This window comes from Bos taurus, chromosome 18, assembly GCF_002263795.3.
Source record: "Bos taurus isolate L1 Dominette 01449 registration number 42190680 breed Hereford chromosome 18, ARS-UCD2.0, whole genome shotgun sequence".
Taxonomy (NCBI): domain Eukaryota; kingdom Metazoa; phylum Chordata; class Mammalia; order Artiodactyla; family Bovidae; genus Bos; species Bos taurus.
Window position 1 is genome coordinate 48,902,570 of NC_037345.1, and position 18,025 is coordinate 48,920,594.

General features: G+C 51.5%; 1 protein-coding gene across 1 annotated transcript; it reads left to right on the top strand.

Annotated features, from left to right (window-relative positions):
- The first annotated feature begins 12,787 nt into the window (after positions 1–12,787).
- On the top strand, positions 12,788–17,807 carry NCCRP1 (NCCRP1, F-box associated domain containing). The gene is made up of 6 exons (XM_002695049.6): positions 12,788–13,302; positions 14,234–14,296; positions 14,384–14,435; positions 15,258–15,353; positions 15,957–16,095; positions 16,229–17,807. The coding sequence occupies exons 1-6, from the start codon at positions 13,011–13,013 to the stop codon at positions 16,367–16,369; spliced, it is 783 nt and encodes a 260-aa protein (XP_002695095.1). The 5' UTR covers positions 12,788–13,010; the 3' UTR covers positions 16,370–17,807.
- Positions 17,808–18,025: the final 218 nt, after the last annotated feature.

The window sequence follows — 18,025 nt, forward strand, 5'->3', positions numbered from 1 at the left end:
CAGACGCCCAGGAAGGGGCGTCAGGGATGTATTCACCTGTGGGTCAGCGGTGTGTTTACACCGACCCAAAATGAGTGATTGAAACAAGTCGGACCGGTGGCTCTCAAAGTGTGGTTCCTGGACCAGTACCATCCCTGGGAACTTGCTGGAAAGGCAAATTGCTAGGCCCCACGCCAGGCTGAATCAGAGACTCTGGGTGGCGCCAGCAATCTGTATTGTAACAAGCTTTCCAGGGGACGCGGATGCCCACTCAAGTTTGAGAACCACTGAGATCCACAGTTGCTCTCGGTAAAAGGCCAAGGAGCATGGGACGCAGCCCTGCTCAGTCAGCAGGGTCCCAGCCTCCTTCCACCTTGCGGCTCCTCCATCCTAGGATTGCGGCCCCTCCCACGTGAATAGAAGGGCACGCCCCTTCCCTTTAAGTACGTGGCCCAAAGATTTCCCCGTGGCCTCTTTGGCCTGAGTTAGTCACACGGCCACGCCCCTCAGCAAAGGAGTTTGGGAAATGTAGTCTTTATTCTGGGCGGCTGTGTGTCTAAAACTTCTATCACTGCAAGATCTTGCTATTAACTAAATACGCCAGGCTTCAGCGCCAGAAAACTCAGAGGAAGACCCAAGTGTACGCAAGAGCAAACTGATGGGGAGCGGGGGCAATAGATGGTTTAATAACAGTGTTGAGGAAATTGGTTCATCTTATCACTTCATGGGAAATAGATGGGGAAACAGTGGAAACAGTGTCAGACTTTATTTTTGGGGGCTCCAAAATCACTGCAGATGGTGACTGCAGCCATGAAATTAAAAGACGCTTACTCCTTGGGAGGAAAGTTATGACCAACCTAGATAGCATATTCAAAAGCAGAGATATTACTTTGCCAACAAAAGTCCGTCTAGTCAAGGCTATGCTTTTTCCAGTGTTCATGTATGGATGTGAGAGTTGGACTGTGAAGAAAGCTGAGCACCGAAGAATTGGTGCTTTTGAACTGTGGTGTTGGAGAAGACTCTTGAGAGTCCCTTGGACTGCAAGGAGATCCAACCAGTCCATTCTAAAGGAGATCAGCCCTGGGTGTTCTTTGGAAGGACTGATGCTCAAGCTGAAACTCCAATACTTTGGCCACCTGATGCGAAGAGTTGACTCATTGGAAAAGACTCTGATGCTGGGAGGGATTGGGGGCAGGAGGAGAAGGGGACAACAGAGGATGAGATGGCTGGATGGCATCACCGACTCGATGGACAAGAATTTGGGTGAACTCTGGGAGTTGGTGATGGACAGGGAGGCCTGGCGTGCTATGATTCATGGGATCACAAAGAGTCGGACATGGCTGAGTGACTGAACTGAACTGAACTGATGGAAAAAAAACTGACTCCTTACCAAATACAATACAAGGGAAGCTGAGGTCGGTACTGTGCAGGGCAGTAGCTGCTATTCTCATGTGCTTATTTACTTTTAAATTGAAATAAAATTAAGTATTTAGTCTCTCTGTTGCACTACCCACATTTCACATGTTCAGTTGCTGCTTCTGGCCAGCAGCTGAGAATTACACATTAGAGATGTGAAAACTATTACCTTAGTTTATCAGACAGTGTTTCTCTAGCTGGATTAAACATCACCATGAAAGGTCAACTATAAAGTTGATGGAGGAAAATAATTGATAACCTAGGGGCAGAGAAGGACTTCTGAAAACCCCAAAGGAATAAATTACAAAGGAAAAAAATATCAATTTGATTATGCCAAAATTTATTTTGTTCAAGGAAGGACATAATGGGCAAATGTACTGGGTTTCAGAATGGGAGAAAATATTTGCAAATCCTAACATCTTTAAGATATATTTTTTTAAACAAGAAAAAGAGCATTCCTTACAGAAAAATGGGCATTCACAATGGTATAAACAAGCAACTAAGAAAAAAAATTCCAAAACCAACAGGGATGTGCACAGGTGCTCAAACTCATTAGTAATCAGAGAAACACAAATTCCAGGGACTTCCTTGGTGGGCCAGTGGCTAAGACTCCAAGCTCAGAATGCAGGGGGTCCAGGTCAGGGAATTGTTAATATATCCCGCATGCCGCAAGTAACTTTCCATGCCGCAACGGAAAAAAAGAGCCTACTTGCTGCAACTAAAGATCATATGTGCTGTAATGAAGACAGATCTCAAGTGCTGCAACTGAGACCCAGTGCCACAAATAAATTAATAATAAACATTTACTTTTTTTTTAAAAAAAAAAAGCAAATTTTAACAATGAGCTGTCATTTTAACACTACGAATCTGGTAAAAATTAAATGTCTGGCTTAGTCAAATGAAGTGCTGCAAGTACGAATCTCCTAACAATTCCACTCTGGGTGACTTTCCAAAGAAATTCTCTCTTGGGACCGTGAAGGGGTGTGCCCAAAGATGTTCACGGCAGCAGTATTTATGTGGGAGCTGAGGGCACAAGGCAAGGTTCCTGCGACGTCATCAGGAGCCAGGGCCCACCTGTGCCCATAGCAAAAAGCCAAGCCAAAAATTGTGGATATAAAATAGTCCTGGCTTCGCAGGTGGCTCAGTGGTAATGAACCCACCTGCCAATACAGGAGACTCGGGTTTGATCCCTGGGTCAGGAAGATCCCCTGAAGAAGGATATGGCAACTCACTCCAGTATTCCTGCCTGGGAAATTTGACACATAGAGGAGCCTGGTGGGCTAAAGTCCATGGGATCCCAAAAGAGTTGGACACGACTAAACAGCAACATTTGCAAAACCAGAAAAGAGACTTGTTCACACAGTAGAATGACTCCCATGAGCAGAATGGAAAAGGGGGGGGCACAAAAGAAGGAACGAAAGAACAAGAGAGGGGTTTTGGGAGGAGTAAAGGCCTTGAAGGCCACGACGAAAGTCTGTTTTGTAAGCAAAGGGCAACCCCCTCTGGTGTGGGTTGGGGTCTGGTTACAGGTATATAAAATGAGAATTATCCAGGAGATTCTAACATGCAGCCAGGAATGAGAATGGCAGTTTATCTGCCGCAGTAAGTCACTCTTGACCTCAAACCTCGTGCCTACCTCCCACCATGTCCCACAGGGGAAGGGCCAAGGAATCATTCCACACCTTCCCCCATTTCACAGACGAGGAGACTGAGGTCACATGGCCTACAACGGCCAGGCCTAAAGCCGTGAGTCCCTCATTGGCTTTCTTCTTTTAAAAAAAAAAAAAAAAATTTATTTATTTATGGCTGTGCTGGGTCTTTCTTGCTGCCCTGACTTTTCTCTAGTTGCATTGAACGGGGCCTACTCTCCAGTTGCGGTGTGCAGGCTTCTCTTGCTGCAGAGCACGAGCTCTAGGGCCCATGGGCTTCAGCAGTTGCGGCTGCCGGGCTCTAGGGCACAGCCTCAATTGTTGTGGCATGTGGGCTTAGTTGCTCCTCGGCATGTGAGATCTTCCCGGACTAGGGATCGAACCCCCGTCTCCTGCATTAGCAGCGGATTTTTTTTTACCACTGAGCCACTAAGGACACCCTCATTGACTTTCTGAGCCAGGCCTCAGGCTGGGCAGAGAGGCTGCAACAGTGAGCAGGACGCTCCGACTCTGACACACCAGGGCCAGACAAATGCCATGGGGCAGGGGGAGGAAGTGGCCACACGCAGCCCCCTTTGAAGGCCAGTGACTTCTCAGGGCTCCACAGCCTTGCAGAAGTTTGGTCTGATGATGCCAAATGTTCTGATTTTCCTCAAGAAATCCCCATGTTCATGTGAAAGTCCTTGAATCTCAAAGGTAGGTCACTAATTAAAAACATTCAACAGTATCATGTGGGCCAAGCAAAATCGAGGGAATAGTTAGCATTCATCAAAACCTTACTGTGTCCAGCGCTTTGCTGAGTTCCTGGTGTTACCTCATTTAACACTGTAGAGGCTTGAATAGTGTTCCCCTCTTCCCCCACCACCCCAAAAAAGAAAAAAACCAGATACATCCCCATGGAACCTGTAAGTGTGACCTTATTTGGAAAAGGGGACTTTGAGATGTGATTAAGGACCTGGAGGTGAGATCTTCCTGGCTTATCTGAGTGGGCCCTAAAACCAGTGACAAATGTCCTTATAAGAAAAAAACAGGGAAATTTGAGACACCCATGAAGCCCTTGTGAAGACAGGCAGAGATTAGAGTCCTACGGCCATGAGTAAAACCACACCAGCAGCCTCTGGAAGCTGAAAGAGGCGAAAAAATCTCCCCCTAAAGCTCCAGAGGGAGAAAGTCCTTGCTGACACCTTGATTTCAGACTCCCTGCTTCCAGAACCATGAGAGAATACATTTATGCTGTTTCAAGCCACCCCAGTGTGTGGCAATTCATAATGGCAACCCCAATCCTCCTAGGGCTTCCCCAGTGGCTCAGGCAATAAAGAATCCACCTGCATTAAAGGAGATCTAGGTTTGATCCCTGGGTCAGAAAGATCCCCTGGAGAAGGGAAGGGCAACCCACTCCAGTATTCTTGCCTGGAGAATTCCACGGACAGAGGAGCCAAGTGGGCTATAGTCCTTGGGGTCACAAAGAGTCGGATACAACTGAGTGACTAACTGTCCAGGCTCACCAACCTTCCTAGCAGCCCTCTGAGGAAGTACCTTCCTTGTCCTGTTTTACAGCTGGGACGCTGTGGAACAGAGACTCCAAGTCGCCAGCCTGAGGTCACACAGCAAGATAGTGGTCAAGGCAGGATTCAAAGCCATCACCATGCCACAGCCTCCTGAAGACTGAGAATCTCTCATGACTGCACCTGAGGGACCACAGGTCTGAGCAGGAAAGGGTCAGCCTCTGTCTTCTGGGGCTGCAGTCAACCAAACTAGGCCAGACCCCCAAAAAGAGACTCCAGAAGAGAGACGGCTGTTCTTGGAAAATGCTGAGGGGTTGTTGGGTCAGGGCAGGGGACAAGACGGGGCAGCAAACAGGGTCCTGACCTGTTGCTTGGGGGTTGGAGACAGCTCACAGCCTTTTCCAGGTTGACCAAAGGTATCTGCAGAAGTCTGGGAACCACTGGGTTAGACAGAATTAAATTCTCTCTTCCTTTCTTCCCCTCTCCCTCTCTTCTCTACACCTTTATCCCCAACTTTCTCTCTTATTTTGCCATTTAATCGTATTGAGTATTTGAACAGGTAACAGAAACCTATGGTACAAAATATAAAAGATTCCAAAGGGATTAAATTGCAAAGTCAACCTTCCTTCCTCCACATGCCCTGTCCCCGGGTCCCCATCCCCCAAGGCAGCCACTGAGACAAGTTTCTTGCATCTCCTTCCAGAAATGTATGCGCATACCTAGAAATACCTACATGCGTATACTGGCATATGTTCTATTTGGCACAAACATTCGCAAAATGTGCACATCCTTCTACAACTTGCTCTATTGTGACCTAATGGTATATTCTGGTGGTCGGTCCCAGGTGGTGTACATAAGCAACCTCGCCCGTGGTCATGGCTCAGTAGTATTCTGTGGTGCATATGAACCCTGATTTCACTGGAACAGCCTCTGCTGATGGACATTCAGGGAGCTCGCGGTGCTTTCCTAAGCAATGCCACAGGAGAGAACTTGCACGTACTTTCTATCTGGCAAATTTATCTTGCCCCCTCCCCTGCCTGCCCTGGACTCCCACCTGCCTGCTGCCCCCAGGTGATGCCTTCTGGATATCTCTGACCTTCTGGATCCTTCTCTGGATCTGGTCAACTCCATTCTAGTCTCCATAAGCATCTCTGTTGTCTATGTCTCTGCTTCAGCCTCTCTAGATTTCTCTGCCTCTCTTTCCTTCTGTCTCCATCTTCATCTCTGTCTGTTTTCCTCCTTACCAGCTTCCCTTGTCTTCCTCTTTCTCTCCCTCCATCCCGTCTTGTTTCCCTCCTGTTATCTCCCAACTCATTCTGCCTCTCTGTCGCCCCCTGCAAGGTGAAGCTGGCTCAACACATGTCCCCACCTCAGAGCCCAGTGGTTTCTCCCCGGGGATGTGGTACCCAACCTAGAACACCTTTCTCCCAGTCTCACGGCCCTCTTGACCTGGCTGGGCTCTCCCATCCTCTGTAGTCCTGATGGAGAAGCCACCATCTGCTCGTCCAACCCTGGTGCCCTGGTGCCCGCCTCCCACCCTTTCTTTCTCTGTACCAGCAGGATTGGACCCTGGGCCCAGCTGGCACTCCTGGCGGTGATACTGGTTTTTCATCAGGAGTCATGGGAAGCTAGACTGAGGCAGGTTGGATGTGGCTTCTGGGCTAGACAGAGCCTCATCCTCCTGTTGGGGACCCAGCCTTCTTGCCCTCCCTGCTCAACAAACAGAGCAACCAGTCTGTGTCAACCCTGAGCTGGGGACAAATAACAAACCCCCACCCAAGGCCCTGCCCTGGTGAGGTTGACATTCTCACCGGGTGACACAGTTCATGACCAAGTGAACGTACCCACATACTCATAGGTATTTAAAGACCACACGAAGTTCAAGAAAGAAAGAACGGGGTGTGGTGACAGAGGAGAGCAGGGGGTAGGAAATTGACCTGGTGGGGGAGTGTCCAAGTTGCTTTATATGAACCAATAGGGAACAATCACTGAGACGCATTGTTAGATAGAATAAGGAAGAGGGGTGTGTGCCTTATGAAGAGATGACATTTGAATGGAGAGGAAGTAATCGATGGAGGCATGGAGTGGAAGACCTTGTAGCCAGAAGGCGAGGCATATGCAAAGGTTCTGAGGTGGGAAAGAAGTTGGCAGGTCAAGGACCAGCAAAAATACGGGACTTATGGTGAGTGAGGAGGAAAGTGTGGACCACCTCACATAGCGCTGTGGGGAGGAGATAGACCCATTTTACAGATGAGAAGCTAAGCTTTGGAAAGAAAGGAAAGTCCTTTGCCCAAGAACACATAGGGTAAGGGTGAGGACTGCTGAACTCAGGCAGCCTTCTGCTCCTCACCACTAGGACAGTGGTTCTTAGTGAGGGATCCCAGACCAGCAGCACAGCATCACCTCTTGGGTCCACCCCAGAAACACCGAATCAGAGACTGGGGGTGGGGGCTTCGCCAGAGGCCCAGTGCTGGAGACTCCACAGTTTCACCGCAGGGGCCGTGGGTTCCATCCCTGGTTGGGGAACTAGGATCCCACAGGCCGCAGAGCAACTGAACGCCATGACCACTGAGCCCACAACTCCAGAGCCTGCACCACAACTAAGACCTGATGCAGCCAAATAAACGATTTTTTTCAAAGGAGTGAGACATAAGGAAACGAGAGCGAAGGAAGGCACGTGACCACAGAGGCAGAGACTGGAGTGATATGACCACAAGCCAAGGAATGCTGGCGCCACCGGGAGCTGGGAGAGGCGAGAAAGGCATCCTTCCTAGACCCTCTGAGGGGTTGCCACCTGCCAACTTGATTTCAGACTTTTGGCTTCTAGAACCATTAGAGAATAAATCTGTTTTGTAAGCCACCACATATGTGCTAATTTGCTGAGGCAGCCCTAAGAGATGAATCTACCGTTTGATGGGGCAGACGGAGCAGCGGACTCCAGCTTGACTTCCCACCTGGGGCAGAAGACAGAGCCCACCCAGGCTTCCCCCTGACCGCTTCTGAGAACTCAGAATCTTCTTATGTGTGGAATTCAGAGATGCTGGGATGTAATGAAAGGGACAGAGATGGGGATGAGGTAAACTGAGACCAACTCAAAGGCTTAGAAGCAGGGCTGCAAACCAGAATCTGGGGCAGGGGAGAGTCTGGGGAGCCGGGAAGGGTTTCAGGAGAGCAGAGATGACTCACCAGATGGCTGGTGAGAAGGATCAAGATGCATAAGGAGCTTGGGCCCTAACCTGGGCCACCCTTGCAGGGGATGCAGACTCTGGGGCCAGACAGCAGAGGTTCAAATCCCAGCTTTGCCACTTTCTGGCTGTGTGACCTTGGGTAAGACACTTCACCTCTCTGTGCCTCAGTTTCTTCATCTGTAAAGTTGGTTTAATGATAATACCTACCTTACAGGGGGCAGTTCATTTAATAGACATAGAGCGCATAGTGCCGGGCACACAGCAACTGCTCCATTATAGCTATTACTGTTTTTATCATCTCATTCTGTTCCTCGGGTGTTGACATGGTGATGCCTCTCAGATTTGTGCCTCAGCCCTGATACCTGTCTTTGAACTCTGCCTTGTACATCCAGCTGCCCCTACCCCCAATATTGCTCCTTTAGATATCCAGTACTGACATCTGGGGCTTCCCAGGTGGCTCAGTGGTAAAGAATCCTCCTACCAGTGCAGGAGACATGGGTTTGTGTAGCAACCCACTCCAGTATACTTGCCTGGGAAATCCCAATGACAGAGAAGCCTGGTGGGCTACAGGCCATAAGGTCATAATAGAGTTGGACACAACTTAGTGACTAAGCAACAACAATAACTGACATCTGAGACAGAATACTGCTTCCTGCTTCCTCCTCACCGTCAATCCTGTTCTGGCCTCATCTTCCCCTCTCTGCAAATGGTACCACCTTCTTCTGCCCGTTGCTCAACCCTCAAGGCCAATCAAGCCTTTCCCCTCTGTCAAATCAACAAAGATATTCAATCTGTCCTCGACCCAGCAGTCACTCCATGGCACCACTCTGGTCCTGTCCACCCCCAGCTCCTTCCTTATTGTTTCCCTGCACCCTCTGCCCACACTCAGCTAGAAATCAGTTCATCACTTCCTAGCTGAAACTTTCCCTGCAGTTTCACTGTGAATTTATTACACTTAGATAAATCCTACAGAGCTGCCCCCAGCAATGCCCTATCTGATCTCATCTCCCCTGCACTCCCTCCATTTCAGCCACACTGGCCTCCCTCCTGTTCCCCAAACCCACCACTCCTGGTCCTACCTTAGAGCCTGTACACTTGCTGTTATCTCCTTTTCAGGTCTTTGCTCAAACATCACCTCCTCCAAGAAGCCCTCCCTGACCACTTCAGCTAAAACGGGCTTCCTATTCACTCCTTTGCCCTGTCATTACAACCTTTTTCACCATCAGAGCATTTAGTGCTGCCCTTTAATTAGTTACTCATTGAGGGAATTCTCTGGTGGTTCAGTGGTTAGGACCCCATGCACATCAGGGTGCAGATTCAATCCCTGGTCAGGAAACTAAGATCCCATGAGCCCAATGACTTAGCCAGTAAACAAAAGAAAGAAAGAAAGAAAGAAATTCTTAAATTGCTGAAATCCATCCCTCCTCCCACAAGGAAGCTGCACAGGGATAGGAATCTGTTCTTCCACCATTATATCACCAACACAGAGGGATTGGACACTGTGGATGTCTAATAAGTATTTATTGAAAGAATAAAAGGTAGTAGCCTATGAGGCCCACTGTTCTACATCTTGCCTTTTTCACCCAATAGACTTGTGGCTAGTGGTAAAGAATCTGCCTGCCAATGCAGGAGATGCAAGAGACACAGGTTCGATCACTGGGTCAGGAAAATCCCCTGGAGATGGAAATGGCAACCTACTCCAGTATTCTTGCCTGGGAGATCCCATAGACAGAAGAGCCTGGCAGGATACAGTCCATGGGATTGCAAACAGTCAGACGTGACTGAGCGACCAAGGGAGAGGAGGGGGAGGTTTGTTGCTATTTCCTTGTCTGTACATCAGGACTGCTGTGTCCTTTTGCCTTTTTTTCTTACTGGGATATAATTTACATACAAGAAAATACACTCATTAATTTTTTAAAATTTTATTATTATTATTTTTGGCTGAATGCAGGATCTTAGTTCCCCAACCAGGCATCGAACCTTTGCCCCTGCATTGCAGCATGAAGCTTTAACCACTGGACCACCAGGAAAGTCCCTAAACCCTTTTCTTCTTTCAGTTGCACTGGGTCTTCGTTGCTGTGCTCAGGCTTTCTCTAGCTGTGGCAAGCAGGGGCAACTCTTTGTTGCGGTGCTCAGGCTTTTCATCGCAGTGGCTTCTCTTGTTGCAGAGCAGGATCTCTAGAGCACAGACAGCATTTGCGATGCTTAGGCTTAGTTGCTCCCAGACATGTGGGATCTTCTCAGACCACAGACCAGGGATGGAACCCATGTCCTCTGCATTGGCAGGCGGATTCCTAACCATTGGACCACCAGGGAAGTCGCCCCCCTCCCCCAACACACACACACCCATTCTAAACACACAGTTTGATGAATTTTGGCAAGTGTATACTCCCATATAACTACCACCACAATTAAGATATAGCTTTTTTCTCACCCCAGAAAGGCCACCCCTCTGCCCTACAGCCCAGGCAGCCACCAACCTGCTTTCTTTGATTCTAGATCGCTGTTTCAGAGCTTGAGTCCCCACACTGGGACCTTTGCTGATCAGAAGGTGAAGAAAGGAGACACTGGAGATCTAATGTTGAAAGACACTTGGCTCTGTATGGCTCCTGGATCGCTCAGATTTAAGTAAAACTATTTCTCATAGTATGGGGTGATAGGGAGGGTGTTTCTAAAATTTCAGATTCTGGGGTCCACAGGGACTAAATTAGACTCCTGGGCATAAGGTTTGAAAATACACTTTTTTTTTTTCTTTTGGCCATGCCATGAGGCATGTGGGATCTTAGTTCCCTGACCAGGGATCGAACCCATGCCCCCTGCATTGAAAGTGCAAATCTTAACCATTGGACTGCCAGGGAAGCCTGAAGATACACATTTAAAATAAGTTTCCTGGGTGAATCTGGTGAGCACTAAAATTTGGGGATCACGTGGTATGAGGATATGGGTGAGACAGAAGGGCATTCTGGCTAGAAAGAACTTTCTGAGCAAAATCCCTGAGATGAGTGAGAACAGGGACCAGAAATCCAGGGCCTGTAATGCTGGCAGAGAGCTGGGATTTTTCTCCTGAGGGCACTGGGGAGCCATGGCAGGTTTAAGCGGGGGAGTGACTACTTGTGTTGAACCTTTCATAAGACCCCTTTAACTGTGGCCCGTGTGTGTGTGTAAGAGAAGGGGCTGAGGACCCCAGGAGTGAGATAGTGTGGACACCATGGCAGGAGGGGGGCAGACAGAGGAGGGGTGTTGATCCTGATTCTACAGATTTCCTGCCTTTTTTTTTTTGGTCTCTGGCTCTGAGCCACTCCCTGCCCTGGATTCTGACCTGGGGACAGCTCTGACTCCACTAGACAGACACTCCTCCTCCTGACTCTGTCCTTTCTTCCTCCTCCGATGAAGACAGGCAGGCAGCCAGGCAAGGGTGTGGGTCTGTGCGCTTGCAGTGGTGGTGGGAGTGTCTCCAGTTATGCATGGATCATGGGCTCTGCAAGTATTTGGAAACCTCTTGGGGACTTCTGGGTGAGCAGGAATATTGCACATAAGTTAGTTTGTCCCCTTCTGTGGGTCCTGCCTCCCCCCAGGGCCCTGGCTAATTCCCAGCTTTCCCAGGATAGGTCACTTCACCTCTCTTGCCTCTCAGTTCCCCAATCAGTCAGTGGAGGAACTATTACCAGTGCCCACCTCCCAGGGTTGTTGTAAGACATAATGAGTTAAAGGCAGACACTCAATAAATGTAACTATGTTCTCCCATCTGTTTCCGTGTGAGCCACTGTCTCTGGGGGTAATTTGAATATGTATCCCTGTGTATCACATGAAACTCCGTGTCTAATTTGCCACATACCAGCTGTGCAACCTTGGGTGAGTTACTAGACCTCTCTGAGTCTCAGTAACTGAGACTTCTACTCTCAGTTACGGAGACTTCTACAAAAGTAGAAGTCTACAAAACGGGTATAACAATAGTACCTATTTCCTATGGAAGATATGGAGATTGAATTAATTACTCCACCTAAAGAATTTAGAACAATGCCTGGCACACGGGCGTTAATTACATGAGCATCATTTGGGTGTGAGCTCCACTCTGTGTGTCTGCAGAATGTGTCTGTCAGCATCTTGTGGGAACCTGGGGCGGGAAGCATATGGGGTTATCTGGGGTGGTATGGGACCAGGCCTGTGAGGGGGCCCTCTAGTTTTTCATCTGTGAAATGGGGATAACAACAGCTCCCTACTCAGGGTTGGTGTGCAAGCTGGCCCGCAACTCCATGTTCATTCACTATTATCTTTTCTTATGTATAAAATGCCCGTAATAATAGCACCTAAGTTGTTAGAGGATGAAATGAACTTGTAAAAGCTTAGGACAACATCTAGCAAGCAGAAAGCATTCACTGTGGCACTTGTTACTGGTAACTTATGTGGGACTGAGCCTGTGCTTACCTGGGCAGGCTGTGGGATGTGGCAAGGGCAGGCTGTGGGCGTGGGCATCTGGCCCTTCAAGTTCCTCAGCCACCCCACTTCCTCCGCACCCCCGACCTCCTGCCCCCGCCATCGCTCCAGCCCTGACTCCAAACTCCCTATGACCTCCCAGGGAGGAGGTCTGGCCAGCCTGCACCGCCTGCCCAACCCCAGGAAGAGATGCAAGGCACCCTCCAGGAGGGGTTACTACCTCCCTTTCTGACACTATCTCAGTGTCTCCCTTGGGTCCCCCATCTCTGTGACTCCCCATCTCTAGCTCAGAGTCTCTCTGGGTCTCTCTCTGTCTCCCACCCCACGCCTCTATGCTTCTGGGACAAGAAATATCAGGTCCCAAGTTCGTGTCCCAAGTGCGGACAGAGGAGGAACAAGCAGAGGCGGGACTCCCCTCCCATCCCCACCCCTTACAACATGCCCAGCTGACGGGGAGGTTGCGGGGGGGAGATGGGGGCTTCATTAATTAAGCTTTCCTCCAGCCACGCGGGATGTTAACGAGGTGGATGGGCCTCATTAGAGAACCGAGCCCTGGCATTAACGCCTTGGTCACACCCCTCTCCAGGGCTGATGTCTGGGGAAACTGGAGCAGGAGGCTTGGGAAATACAGCTGGGCTGGGACCCGGACTTCTGCAAGCTGGGAGAAGGAGGGGCTGGGGCCTGGGCTCCCGACCCTGAGGGAGGAGGGCCTGGGGGCCCGGATCCTTCCCCCAACACACCCCTCTACTTAAAGGCCAGTCGAGGCGCTCCGCCCTCTCCCGCCCCGGGTTCACCCCGAACCCTGCGGAGAAGCCCGGACAGTCACCCAGACCCGAGCGATGGAGGAGGTGCGGGAAGGACCAGAGCTCGGCGGCGGGATGGAGGAACCCGCGAGCCCCCAGGAGCCGGCGTCGCCGCCTCCGCCCCCGTCGCCGCCTTCGCCCGCGGCCCCCGAGACCCCCCGGCTCCCTGCGCCCGAGTCGCCAACCGAGGCCCACGCGCGGCAGCTGCTGCTGCAAGAGTGGGCGCCGCCGAGAGGGAGCCTGGAGCTGCCCCCGCGCCTCACCTGGAAGCTGCTCTTCCTGAGGCGGCCGCTCTACCGCAACCTACTGCGCTCGCCCAACCCCGAAGGTGCGGGGCCGTGGTCTGCGCGAGGCTGGAGCAGCCGGGAGGCCGCCACGCCTCCGTCTCCTTCCCCTGGGCTCGCTCACCTAGACCGTCGGTCTCGTCTTCTCTTTGTTTCCTTGTCTCTCTTAACTCTGTTTCTTCGTCTCTGTCTCTTGATGTCTCCCTCTGTGTTTTTATTCCTCTGCATCCTTCTCTGGGGCTTCCCCGGTGGCACAGAGGTAAAGAATCCACCTGCACTGTAGGAGATGCAGGAGACGCAGGTTCGATCCCTGGGTCAGGAAGATCCCCTGGAGGAGGGCATGGCAACCCACTCCAGTATTCTTGCCTGAAGAATCCCATGGACAGAGGAGCCTAGTGGGCTCCAATCCATGGGGTCGCAAAGAATCTAACAGGCCTGAGCGGCCGAGCAGCCATGCATTCTAGCACTTCCTTCTCTGTCCCTTTTTCTCTCAGCGTGTCTCTCTGTCTCACTTGCATCTCTGTCTCTTTCTACATCTTGTGTCTCTATCTCTCACAGGGTCTGTATCTCTCCCTCCCTCCTCCCATGTTACCGTTCAGTCGCTCAGTCATTCCGACTCTGCGACCCAATGGACTGCAGCACGCCAGGCTTCCCTGTCCTTCATTATCTCCCAGAGCTATCTCCCTCCTCCCGTATTCTCTCTCTTTTTCTTGGTTCCTCTCTTTCTTTCTCCCTCTGTTCCTCCCCTCTCGCCACAACGCCTTCCCCCTCCAAGCACTGGCCCTCTGACCCCAGGACATTCTCAGGGCTCTCCTAGGGCCCTGACTCACTCCCTGCTGCCTGGCTGGGCTGGTCTGGCAGGTGGGGCACTGATTCCCGTCCTTCCAGCCGCGTCCAGCGGGCAGGGAGTGGGGATCCTGCAGGAAGGAGGGCAGCTTCAGCACGCCTGAGGCTCCGCTTCCCTGCGCTTTTCAGGCATCAACATTTATGAGCCAGCGCCCCCTACCGGTCCCACCCAGCAACCCCTGGAGGCTCTGGGTAAGCGCCCGGAGGCTAGCCCCGTGCTGTGGAAGGGTGGCCCTGGAGAAGGGGCAAGTTCTAATCCGTTGCTCCTCCACCCGCCAGGCAATTTCCGCGGCTGGCACATCAGGACTGAGAAACTCCAGCAGAACCTCAGGTGAGTGGCCGGGACACACGTGGCCTGCATTTGATTCCTTCTTCCGGCCTCCCTCGCTGTGGGACCTGGAAAAGCTGTCTTTACCTCTCTGGGCCCTTGTCTCCTGCTCTGTAAACAGGATGTCATAAGAGCATGCCCATAAAACACACGGCATAGGGTCTGGCTAGTTTGCACGTAGTAGGTGTTCCATGCCGTGCTTAGTCACTCAGTTCGCGTCCAACTCTTCGCGACCCCATAGACGGTAGCCCACCAGGCTCCTCTGTTCATGAAATTCTCCAGGCAGGAATACTGGAATGGGTTGCCTGTATTGGATGGGTTGCCTGAATGGATCTTCCGGACCCAGGGATCCAACCTGGGTCTCTGGCACTGCCGGCAGATTCTTTACCGCCTGAACCACCAGGGAAGCCTAACAGTTAATACTGTTCCTATACTCAGCCTCTTTCTGTGGGAACGGGAGAGTCACCTAGGCCTTTAAACCGGGCCCCCTTTCTGCTTAGTGGGTGGGATGCCGCAACTCAGGGGCTCCGAGTCACAGGCACTTGGGTTCAGCTCTGCCACTTCTTTGCTGCTCGATCTTGTAAGTCACTTCCCTGTGTGCACCGCGGTTTCCCCATCTGCAACACAGGGTTCAGGATGCATCCCCCTCAGAGAAGCTCACAGGAGCCGATACTGTGAGGTGCTGAGTGGCTGCTCAGCCCCCCTAGGCCAGCGCCCTTGATGTCTTTAGGAGGGTGGTACGATCAGGGTGTCCCGCTTCAGGGGGCCGGCTGACCTGGGAGAATGCCAGCAGATGACAGCCCTCCCCCTTGCCCTCTCTCACAGCTGGACGGTGAAGCAGCAGTGCGTGGACCTCCTGGCCGAGGGCTTATGGGAGGAGCTACTGGATGATGAGCAGCCACGTATCACAGTCATGGACTGGTACGTGCCTCCGCCCCGCCCACCTGCCCAGCCAGGTGGCACACGTGGGCTCCCCAAAGCGCATGCCTCACCCCGTGCTCCCTGAGACCCTCCTGCCACTGAGGGACCCAGCCCTTTCCATCTCTCTGGCCCCTTTGGTCTGAATCTTTCTGTTCTTGAAATATTCCCGCCCAGAGCCTCTTCTTTCTTCCTTGGATGTTGGTCACCTTCTTTTCTTGAGATGGATTCCCCCCTGTATTTGGCTGCGTCTCACAGCTTGAGGGATCTCAGTTCCCCAACCAGGGATTGAACTCAGGCCATGGGGAGCCTTCCCTGACCACTCCCAACCTGGGTCAGATGCATTATGCTCCAGCACCCCGCATGTCCCCTATCCCAGCCCTGACCATGCCTAGTTGTCGCTTCCTAATGACATGTCCATCTCCCCCACTGGACCATTATTAATCCCATGAGAGCAGGGCATAGGGTTGTCTTGGTCACTGCCGTGTCACAAGCAGCACCCAGCCCCGGTGCACATAGTGGGTGCCAGTGGGTGTGTGTGTGGAATGGCAACCGTACCAGGAGTGGGGGCTGTGGTGGCAGCTGAAAGCCTGCCCCCCACCCCAGGTTCGAGGACAGCCGACTGGACGCATGTGTGTATGAGCTGCACGTCTGGCTGCTGGCGGCTGACCGCAGCACAGTCATCGCCCAGCACCACGTGGCCCCCCGCACCTCTGGGAGAGGCCCTCCCGGGCACTGGATCCAGGTGAGACGCTCTACCCCGGCCACCACCTCTACATGTGCTTTTGTGTCCCAAGACCTCACAGAGGGAGGAGGGAGGAGGGCAGGGCTTATGGGTCCCTAAAAAGAACTTCTTCCTGACCCTGGTGCTGCCCCAGGTATCCCACGTATTCCGCCAGTATGGCCCTGGCGTCCGCTTTGTCCACTTCCTGCACAAGACCAAGAACCGGATGGAGCGTGGTGGGCTGCGGCGGACTAGGGTGACCGACTCCTCTGTGTCTGTGCAATTCAGGGAGTGATTGGCTGACCCTGGGCCCCTCCTGACGTCTTATATGATGATACAAGATATCAACCCCTCAGTGACTTCTTATTACTTTATCACTTCTGATATATTAGCATCTCTCTGATCCCCTAGCAGCTCCCTAAGCCTTAGAAGTCCCTAACCCTTAGTACCTCCTGACTCTTAAGCTCCACCATGTTTCCTGAGCACCCCGCTTCCCCCTTTATACCCTCCTGTCCCCTTGGCTACTCCTGGATCACGTACTGCCTCCTATGCCCTGTAATCCTGTCTGGGCCTTGGCTTCTCATTTGACATCTTCACACATCTTTGACTGTCTGTCTCACTGGCATTTTCGCTGCACTCTCTGCATGAGGGCAGTGGCCACTTCTTCCTGAGTCAGTGCTTAACAAGATAATAGGGACTCAATAAACCTTTGTTGACTGAATGAATAAATACATGTGCCCAAGGAATGCTGTTTCCCTGGCGTTTGCTCCTTAGAACTTCACCAAGTTCATTTCCCACTTGCACGTCCTTGATCTCCAGCACCTCCCTTGACCTCTGATCTCTTATGTTCCAAATTTATGGCCTTGTAGCCTCTCTACTCACCTCCTTCTTCTCCCATGTCTCTTAACTCTCAGAATGTCCCCAGATTTCCTTCCTCCCTCCAATCCCATGTTATCATCCCCCAGAGCTGTCCCTCTACTTCTCTTTCTCCCAAGACCCCTCATTGCTCCTCTCTTACTCCTCCAGAGCCCCCAAACCCAGGTACTCGTCAAGGGTCCTTATCCTTAGAAGTAGTAAATTGCAAATTTGAATTTTCAGAAATATGCAAATTAGAATGAAAATGTTCTCCATGTGCTGGAGCCTGGGGCATTAAAAGTATTTCACAACCCATGAGTCCTGGGCTGTGGGCAGATCACAAAACAGACCCTGGACCTACATGGGGCAGAGTCCTTGAAGGCCTCTTACCATCGTACATATGAATCCTGAGAGAGTCTTGAGGTCCCTGGCAGGCCTGAACACCTGTTGTGGGGAAGGGGGGATTCAGAAAATGGCTATCCACCAATAAGTGTAGAAAGCATTTCAGTGTTTGACTTCTCCGGTAGTCCTGTGGCTAAGACTCTGGGCTCCCAATGTAGGAGGGCCAGGTTCCATCCTTGTTCAGGGAACTAGATCCCACATGCTACAGCTAAGACCCAGCGTGCATGCTCAGTCATGTCCAACTCTTTGCAACCCCGTGAACTATAGCCCTCCAGGTTCCTCTGTCCATGGAATTTTCCAGGCAAGAATACTGGGGTGAGTTGCCATTTCCTACTCCAGGGGATCTTCCCGACCCAGGGATAGAACCAGTCTCTTGCATCTCCTGCACTGGCAGGCAGATTCTTTACTACTGCACCACCTGGAAATCCCATGACCTGGTACAGCCAAACAAAATAAATAAATATTTTTAAAAATCAGCCAGCAGTACCATTACTTGTCACACAGATGCCGTATGGGTATGTGCACATGTGTGTACACCTAAATCCGTGCGTGTGCCCCCACAGGATCTATGCATGTGTCCCCATTCACAGCAGGTACTATGGGCTGACCCAGCCCTGACCACCCTGCTCCCTCCTCCATTCCCGACCCCACATCGGCGTGGACTTGGGGCCCAAACGCAAGCAGAGGGCAGACA

Excerpts from the sequence above, each read along its gene's own strand:
- NCCRP1 (XM_002695049.6), top strand. The coding sequence starts at position 13,011 with ATGGAGGAGGTGCGGGAAGGACCAGAGCTCGGCGGCGGGATGGAGGAA. Across the intron at positions 13,303-14,233 it reads GCGCTCGCCCAACCCCGAAG|GCATCAACATTTATGAGCCA; the intron begins GTGCGGGGCCGT and ends TGCGCTTTTCAG. Across the intron at positions 14,436-15,257 it reads AAACTCCAGCAGAACCTCAG|CTGGACGGTGAAGCAGCAGT; the intron begins GTGAGTGGCCGG and ends CCTCTCTCACAG.